The sequence below is a fragment of the Battus philenor genome, unplaced genomic scaffold (genome assembly GCF_028537555.1).
Source record: "Battus philenor isolate CCGP_79_NKW_IND1 unplaced genomic scaffold, ilBatPhil1.0.hap1 SCAF_10, whole genome shotgun sequence".
In the NCBI taxonomy this organism is placed as follows: domain Eukaryota; kingdom Metazoa; phylum Arthropoda; class Insecta; order Lepidoptera; family Papilionidae; genus Battus; species Battus philenor.
The window spans coordinates 8,011,571-8,021,830 of record NW_027181662.1 but is presented as its reverse complement, the minus strand read 5'-3'; the positions used below and the strand labels follow the sequence as shown (position 1 = coordinate 8,021,830).

The following is a 10,260-nucleotide window of genomic DNA, read 5'->3' as shown; positions in this document are numbered from 1 at the left end:
AATAAAATGCAAAAGTGTAATTTTTAAATTAATTTTCATAAGGCTAACTTAAACTCCTCTTGGTTATAAATAAATCATAATTTTACTAGATTAAAGAGGTAAGTGTTATATTTATTCAATGAAGCATAACAAAGAAACAGTAACCCGTAGCTGCATTAGATAATAGCAAATATAATAATAAAAGGTATAATAATTTAGTCACGCTTAATAAATTATTAAATAAATAGAAAATTGTAATTATTTAACACTTTATAATTGAATCGTTTTACACCAAGGCGTTTTAATCTTAACAAAAATATTTAATTTTACCATAATTCGAAATGTTTTATTTTTATCGCACATTCTGTAATCGTTACGTGTAAAAAGAATGACGAGAAATGTATGACTAATTCTGCTAACATCGTAGTCCCTCATCTAGCTGATGGCATACCTTCACTAAATATTGAACCGATAGACCCTATCGATTTATTTGATTTCGAAGGAAAAGTTGGTGATTTATTGTATAAGCTTGAAAAATCCGTTGTTAAAGGATATAGCAAATGTAGGATTAACGACGTTAAGTAAGTGTCCATAATTTAAACTTTTGTATCCCGGATTTTCATATGATAATTATTGAAAAATTAAATCATTAATAGTCACATGCATAATGCTCAACCCAAATCAGAACTATACCGGTTATTCTAAAAAAACTACATATACACATCGAACCGTATACTCAATCATTTATTTATTTACTTTATTGGAGGTAACCAATAAAAAAAGGTATTTGACTATTAATTATGTTTATTTTTCCTATAATGTCAATTATTACAAATTATTTTATATACACACACAAATAAATACATATATATATTAATTTTATAACTACAAATATAGGTTTTTTACTTTAATTAATATTTCAGATTGAATTTGGATGCACATACATTAAATTTTAATATAGAGTGTCCTTCGCTTTATGTGACCGGCCATCTTGTAATTTCCGGTCCGCTGGGTAAAGTAACTGTAGAAGGAAATGATAACTATAAAATTACTTGCGGTAAGTACTGAAAAATTAAATGTTTTTTATTACTTAATATCGTGTCTCGATACTCAGTCGTTGAGGTATAAATTTATGATTAATTGACCATTGGGATCAATGAAAACATATTTTAGATATACACGAATTTAAAATTTTCACCCTTTTTAATGTAACAAAATGTTGTTAACTAAATTCAAGAAAATAAATGAGAACTGTATATAACTAATAACACTAAAGTAGAATTTGATTTTATTATTGTGATTATAAAAATGGTTTTGAACCTTTTGGAAATTTTACTGGAGTTTAATGTTAGATACTTTTGGAAAAGATAACTTTAATTATAACAATTCGAAAAAAAAATCTAGATAAGAATAGAAAATCTTTGATCGAATATAAAATAATGAACATAAAATAAAAATGTCAGGGCATTGTATTTTTTAGGAAAATATTTTGTCGACATTGAAACAAACATTGAAAAAGTTAAAGGGAACGATGGTGAAATGCATATGGCTATTAAATTAAAGAATGTTGTCGGTCAACCAAAAGAACCAATGAATATTGATTACAACTTCATGTATAAAGGAAACTTACTTTGTAAGTATTTTTTTAAACCTATTTATATAAAATACTAGCTAATAGGCGCCCACTGCAAAGCATATAGGGCTCCCTTAAAGATCGCCACGAAAACCCGTCTTCCACTGCCCACATTAAGTGACTTATAGTCTAACCTAATAAGAAAATCAAATTATTTTGATTTATGTGTTTATGAAAATACAATAACAGTATACGAAACTTATCTAATATTTTGTTGTTTATTAGAACAATGCTATGCAATGAAATATTTTCTTCACTGATGTATATTTATTTTTAGCCGAATCAGACAAACAAGAAAAACTTTTAGAAGCGACGGCAATGCTCACTCCGCCTTTCCTTGATCAATTATTTAAACAAATTTTTAATACCGTTAACAAGCATCTCGAATCTATTCCTTTTGATAATTTATTTTTAGATTAAATAATTATTGCAACACGTGTCTACGATATTAATTATGACTTAAAATAATAACCAGGAAATAACAACATGTTTTGTAATAAAAAAAATTCAACCAAATTTGTCATTGCCTTTTTTAATTGCTTCATCAGCATACACATCACTTAATTTGGCGGCTTGCACTACATTCTTTCCTTAAGAGAAATAATAAACAAAACATTTATTTTATACCCCACATTAATGATAAAGTAAAAATTTACTACAAAAATTCAAGCTTTTGATAGTTTTACAAGTTATAATAGGAAGCCATCATATATAATAAAAAAATTAAAACATTTATATATATAAAAGTGGAAGTGACATAGGTCTATAACCGAAATCAGTAATTACTCACTTGCCGATTTAATAAGTAAATATTGATAATAGTCCTTCACGTAACAATCATCTTTATAATGATTTTAGCCGTAGAGCGTCCTCTACTGAACATTAGGCTACCCCATAGATTTTCAATAATACGGGTGGGAAGCGACTTGCATCCAGCGTTTCCCCACAATTTTAACAAGATTATCTGTTAACCTTGTCGGTGGACGTCATACGTGTGCCGGTCCAGTTTCTCCATTTCAGAACCTTAATGCCCCAGCGACCAAATCTTTGCATATTCCTTTGCATATTCCTTCTAAATAACTGGCGAGCAATGAAAACGCTAGAAAGAAAATTTTAAAATGAAATTATCTTTTGTAAATTCACTATGTTTCTTTTTTATTCCTCTTTAATTATAAAGTGTTGTTTCATAATATGCAAAAAAAACTAAAATGTGTATAAACTTTGGGTTGGATTGGTATACATAGTTCTATCAGATTAACAATTATTGGTTACACTGTGTTTGTTAATCGACTGCTTTGCTACGCATATGTTAAAAATACAAATATAGATTATTTTCACTATCTCTGTACACATTTCCTCTCAATGATAAAGTCATAGGCCTTGTTTTCAAACTCTTCTGAGTAATAAATACTTCAAAACAGCAGGTTAACACGCTTTTGTTCTGCACACTCAAATAATTGTAGAAAAAAATGTTGTATAGTTAGTTTTTATCACTTTGTCATTTAAAATTTATTTCGAAATTGTAATTTTAAAGCATCACGTCTTAGTGACGTATCTTCAAAAATAAAGTTCGAATACGGGTAAGCATTATTGCATTTTTGACAAAAACAAAACAAAACTCGTACAAATGTGTTAAAGCTTCTTAGTATTTTAATTTAAAAATGGTCTCTACGTATTATAAGTTCTGTGTGTAATAATTTGTATATTAAATTACTTTATAAATAAACTATTTAAGACATGTTTTTTTACATTTTGAAATAAAACATATACTACTGATGAAATTATGTACATTCATGTATACGCCGTTGTGAATGAAAGGATTTTTTAATGTATCTACTTCATTTGAATGGACTCAAGATGAACTGAAGAACACAGAGGCGTGGTTCATCGGTAAACGTAATTCGCCAATATTGGTATAACTAATTTGATACCCTCTTTGAATATAAAATTGTTAACTGATAAGAATCGCAAATATTCAGGTAATTAGCTGTACTAAACATTTTTGAAGTAGGCAATTCGCGTAATTAAAATATGGAAATTTCTCCGCTTCTTCACACAATTACATTGTTTAACATGAATATTATTTAAAAAAAAAAGGTTAGAGAAAAATAAGTTTTGACATGTTTTTTTTCCACATCCACTCAAATAAATGTTAATATTTAACTTGGGAGAAAAACGCATCTCAATATTATTTCAAATTCATACTGCAATGATTAATTAGGGTTATATGATACAAAAGGACTAGTATGCAGCTAATTTGAAACAAAAACTCACGAGCGCAGATCTAACAGTAACATTTTATCAATAAGTTATCTGAAGGAATCAGATATTGTCAAAAAAAAATCACAAATTAACCCGTAATAATTGTTGAACATACATAGGGGTGAAATGGAGTTACAGAAGTCATCTATCATGTTACATTTACAAACAATATTTTCGTAGGAAATATTTTTAAAATTAAACAAAGAGACATGTGTTCATCCCTACAGAAAACAGTTGCACAAAAGAGAAAATCTTTTCAAAAAACAACTTCAAAGTTTTAGCCTGCAGCCTCGGCTCGCTCCTTTAATGATAAAATCATTTTTTTTATAATAAAAATAATTAAAAAACAAAATTAAAGACGGGATGATAATAATCGATTGATTCATATTAACAGAATGATTTGCATAACTTGAATATTTATTACGTTATTAAAGACTATCATTACATGTTATATAAAAAGTGGTATTTTCATTTAAGTAATTTATTCTTTTGAATGATGTTAAACAAAAAATTATATGAAAGTTTTCGTAAAAATTTCAATTGATATTTCAATATTGATTAAATTTTATATGTATATGTTACCACGACTTTTATTACCAAATAAATCAAGAATTTCACCATCTTACCTTTATTTTTTTATTTTTATGGTCCCCGCTGTTGGGGACCTCTTGTTCCCCTATCTCGTGTGGGACAGGGACTTTTTATTTCTAGTAATTTATTCATATTTTTTATTATTATCATTCTTCTCTTTCATGTATCATATTATCTGTCGTACTGTTTCTTTAATTCTACAATTTTCCCAGTCTTTCTCTTTCATTCCATTAGCCATACATCCATCCTCAATCACTACATTCTAGGTTTCCTTACTATTTTATTTTGCAACATTACATTTATTGTTCAAATATTTAACACATATTTTCTTTATAATTATCATCTTATACTGTTTATTGCACTATTTTTGGTACTACTTTATTTCTTTTATTTCTATATTTTAGTGTTTGCTTTACGTTTTTTATTCATATTCAAGTCTATTTGAATCTATTACTGTGTTTTATTTTTACCTATTGCATTTATCACCAACTTCCTGCAGTAGCTGAGGAAGCATTCTCTCTCCCCCTTACATGATGGCCGAGATACTCCTTTCCTCTATCTTTTTGCCCATCCGGCATTCGGAATCTGCGCGCAGTCTTCCGAACGCCGGCCAGTGGGCCACAAGGTGGACCACGGTCTGGCCCACGCCCGGTTCACAGAAGCACGAGGGATCCTCCTTGAGCTTGAACCTGTGAAGGTACTCAGAGAACCCCCCGTGACCCGTGAAGAGCTGGGCCAAGACCGTATCCATCTCGACACTGCGAAGCACGCGGTAGGCTGAAATGGCGTCCGGGAAAAATATCCTCGTCACTGAAGCTGTCGTTCCTTCCATATACCTCCTGTTCCATTCGTCGTGCGACTCCTGTCTCAGTTGTCGCTTGACGAATGAAACGGGGCATCTCTCATATTCAGACCATCTTACCTTTAAGACACACATTGTTTATTACTGTACTTTCCCTTGACTAATATTACAAAGTTATTATTATGTAAATATTTCAAGTAACATTTAAATAACAACTGTCGTTACTAAACTATTTATAAGTTATTCTTCTCACAAAAAAAATCACAGCCGGCGATCCTGGTGAAAAAGAATATTTTCCAGTTTTAATAATATCACTTATAGTTTATTGGAATGAATACAAAAAATTAAGACAATATTTTGTTTTTTGGAATTCGACGATGAAAAAAATCGCAATTTGACCTTAAACGTCTCGATTTACAATTCGGTAGACAAACACAATGACGTTTACATTGTTGAATTATAAAGCTTTACAGTGTCTTATGTTTGTGATTAAATACACTTAAAATATATCACTAACTGTGTTTTTATTTAACTAACTGATTGAAAAGTATTAAGTATGTGATCCGCGTAATATTTACAATTTCACCAATTCACAAATGCTTTTTACAAATCCATCTGTTTATTACGAACTTGTGCAGCTTACGAAGTAATTGGTTACCAATATCTAATAAAGTGACCGAAACTGATAGAACACAGAGCGGCTAACCATAACTACAAAACTGCCCAAGTAGCACAGGGCTTGCTGCAAACAACTACACGGCGACACATAGCAGAACGACAGGCCTCGTCCCTCTAGACAAAGAGGATGGAGGATGTCGCAGAGACACAGATTGCGTTTCGCAGCTCCAAACGAGGATCCATGCTCGATGGTGCTCACAGACAGGATATTGGCTATGACGGAAACCATTGAAAGCGATCTTTTATAAACACTGTGACACTTATGTTTTGTCGAAGCCAAAACATAAGCAAATAAGAGCAAAAAAAGAAGTTATAACTGTAGTTGTAAGGCGGTCGCTAATATTTGTGGGTTGTCCCACAATAGTCAGTAGTCAATAGTCTTTAAAGATAACAAAAATTTAATGAATATCTAATAGCCCAGCAAAACGTCTCAAAATTTTTCAATAACTTTCATAGTTTAAAGGGATTGTTAATGATAGCCCTTTTTTCTATATCTTAACTCTCTTCCCCGTTCTCTTTTTACACGGTGGTTACTGTTAACCTTTTATAGTTTCCGCGTGTTTGAGAGGACAGGGTGCAGATAGCGAGTAGCCTAACCTCGTTTTAGGTAGCAACGCTCGAGGGATCCCTCATGCCGTATATAGCCGAGCTGAAGTACAGCTCGGCTATATACCGCTTTAATTATCGGATGGGTAAATCATATTAAATGTATTAAATCGGCGTAATTACCTGAACTCAATGATGGTTTTGGAATAATTCTCGCTTTTGTCTTCCAAAAATTAACCCGTTTTAGAGACGACAATCTGGACTTACACTCATATTGATGTTCCAAATGTATGTACTACAGATGTTGCTCTAAACTTTATATTTCACGTTTCAATCCCCTTCATTACCTCCGGATTTCCCTCGTTAAATATCGACAACAATATAAAAAATATGTTGTTATGGGAACTGAAGGTACAATTGCTTTTTCGACACTTTCGTGCAATAATTCATTTTATCACGCATGAGAGATCTTTAAGGTGATTATTTTGACTTTCTTTGTAATAAATATTATTTTTTCTGATTTGATACGTAGGAACGACAATAAAACATTTAATTCTAATAATTTTAGTTGCACGCATATGTATACTGAATACGAGAAATTATAACATATATAGAACATATATAACATAACTTAAATTATTTTTATATAGGTTTAGAAGGCAATACTCGTTGCATTATTTTAAAAGTTTTAATTATAAACCTAAAATAATTTGAATAAACTTTTAGCGCCTGTAATTGGTATTTAACGAAGCATTGAATTCTCCAAACAACTGCTTGAAATAACTTAAGACTACAAAATTATTAAGCAATAGTACTTATGCCTCTTTATCTCTCTTATGCCTTATCTTCAACAGATTCAATTCAATTTCTTCAATTAGAAAATAAATATTATTATTCTCATCATTGACCTCTTTTCTCGTAAGAAAGCATAGAGAAGGAAACTCCGGAAAATAATCTCTATTAATTTATTAAAATTATACAACCTGTATGTAATTATAAAAAATGTGGCTTTTCATTCATTATTGAGTGTTTATAAATTTTATCTATTCTGATATTATGTTCCTAACTGTGTTCTAAACTACTAGTGAAATATGTGATATCTAGTAAAATACATCTAACAAGATTTTCAAAACTGGGTCATCGACGAATCAAAAACATCTTCTGGGGTTTCATAATAAGCACGCCTCCTCAACCGCATAAACGAATTATGTATTATTTTGAAATGTAAATAGAACGTTTATGTATACAATTAATATTAGCATGATTTAGATATTTTTATATTCGAAGATCCAATTGTTCAAATAAAATATTCAGTTACGTAAATATAACGTACGTAATATAAGTGTACGTATTAATCTCATCATATATTATCAGTTAATTGAACGAATTATCCCATTAAAATATAAATCTTTTTCAATCTTTCCAAAGGTTCTTTGTAAGAAATCGCGAATTGCGATAAAACTGCCAATTACACTTCCGTATTATTATTGTAACGTTTTTGTGTTATGTTAATAAAGTTGACAAAAATATATGAATGAGGGAATTTTTACTACCTAAACCTTTACAAGAACACATAATTGCCGAAAATAGTAATAACGGCAAATATTTCTACCATTTTCTAGACCTATAACAAATTTTATTAACAAAAAAAAACATTTAATTCCCGGATCTGATCTGACGGTCAAATGTATAACAATAACTGAATGTGAAATACTTAGCATAAATATGAGTTTCATGCAATAGAGCGCAAGTAAAACCTAGAACAAAAATGTAAAGATTATATTCATTTTTTTTCATTTATTTTTCCTCTTTTGACCGAACCAAAAAAAAAAACTTTCTTCAAGGTTCGGAGCTATGTCCATGGGTTTCAGACTATGCTTTAAAATAATGAAACGTGATCTCGGCCATATTACATGTAGTTGAGTTAGAAGATAATTAATCCATTAGCAGAAAGCAAACACGACTTGGACAGCGGTATTATTATTTGAAGACAATTACAAGAATAATATAATGCTTAATGTCATGGGGTACAGTAACAAAGTTTTTGTTTTATTTTATACTTTAGTTTTATAGTTCGATATGCGTATATAAGCCATAATTAAATGAATACGATAGTGTAAGATCACGATCACAATATTGTCATTAACATAATGAAACCATCTGACTCTGTGATAGATTATTACAAATGGTAATTCTATATTTTAAAAGTACGCTAAGTTATTGATCCTGTTATTTTAGTTTAGCAATCGCTACACAATTTCGAAGACACGAGACGCTGAAACAAAACCAAAAAAACAAAACATACATTCCCATACATATTTAATATTATTGGATGACCAAATAGTTCGAGAGACGGTGGCACACAAATGAAAAAAGCAAGAATTTAAAAAAATATGCTCTCTTGTAATATATTCATGAAATCCTTTCAGCGACATTCGAAATATTCGTATTACGTTTTTGAAAAGAATAATATCAGGTTGACTGGAATAAATTTTATTTGAATTCCAGTTATTCCTATTGTAACAAAAACTAATTCTCTCGTTGAGTATTCATTGATTACTTAAATTATTTAATTGATCGTCAATTAAATTTGTTTGATAAATGCAATTACAGAAGAAAATATGTACCAAATATTGCAAAACATATCTGTTGAGCAGTGCAAAGTACTGCAAATTGTTGTATCCATGATCCCAAAGAAGTGACAAGAATAAGCAATCTTACGAGTTAGCGGCAATAGTTTTTGCTATTTTTTAATATTTTCTTGCTATTTTTCAATAGTTTTTGCTATTTATATATTTTAAAAATTTATGAAAAAGGAAATAATTGTATACAAAATATGTTAGCCAGATTTTTTATTATATTCGGTGGGGGAATATATTCTTTCGTGTTTCGTTAGAAAATTCTAGAAATATTTTTTCAACTTCCATTTACATTTAACTAAAAATATACGTGCGTTTAGCTACCACGGTGCCATTACTGTCAAAATTTTGGATCTTTTATTTTAATTAACCTAACAATATTTGAATAATTATGAAGAGACCGAAACAGGTGGAAAACAGGAAGCTGCAAGGACAGAGCTATATGGCGAATGCATTATCACCTACTAGCGAAACTTTTAATTTTGCTGAGAAGCTGAAGTTGTGTGTGGCCTAGCGTTAAGATAATGAAAGACCACACCTCTTCTATTGATTAATTCCGGCCGATTACTCGCATTTTTCTGCTTTATTCTCATTCCATTTAAGCTATTGATGAACAATCCCACCATACACACTGTAACACCTTATTGCGAGTTAACTTGGGTTTTGCAGCAGTCTATGAATACTGACTCTTTTTGACCACGACTTTTTTGCACGCTCTCGTAGCATGTGATCCACTTTTCATCAATAGTTATGAATTTCTATAAAAACAGTTTAGTTTTATTACGTACCATCAAAGAATAAGAAATGAGTACACGATTCATCAAGTATCTTTTGAGTAAGCTCGTGTGGTACCTAAATATCAAGTTCATTTGTACATCCAACTTTTTTCAAATGGGTCGAAACTATTTTGCCATAAATACTCAATTCTCTAGCTAGGTGTTAAGGAGTAATTTACCGATGCGAATCCAGTTTTTTCAAATAGGGCCTCCATTTTGTCCATAACTGGGCGAACAGAGCACGGTCTATCTCTATCACGCTTACACCAACTTTGTCCTACTTTTACTGAAACTTCATTAAGTGCACGATTTTTTCGCAACTTGAGTTGCGTTTTTGATATAATTATTAAAAAG

At 30.4% G+C, this 10,260-nt stretch overlaps 1 protein-coding gene across 1 annotated transcript; it reads left to right on the top strand.

The window, feature by feature from the left end:
• Positions 1-346: 346 nt before the first annotated feature.
• On the top strand, positions 347-2,032 carry LOC137926923 (uncharacterized). Its single transcript, XM_068770667.1, has 4 exons — positions 347-560; positions 903-1,036; positions 1,460-1,612; positions 1,890-2,032. Exons 1-4 carry the CDS (start codon positions 382-384, stop codon positions 2,030-2,032), a joined length of 609 nt encoding a protein of 202 aa, XP_068626768.1. The 5' UTR covers positions 347-381.
• Positions 2,033-10,260: the final 8,228 nt, after the last annotated feature.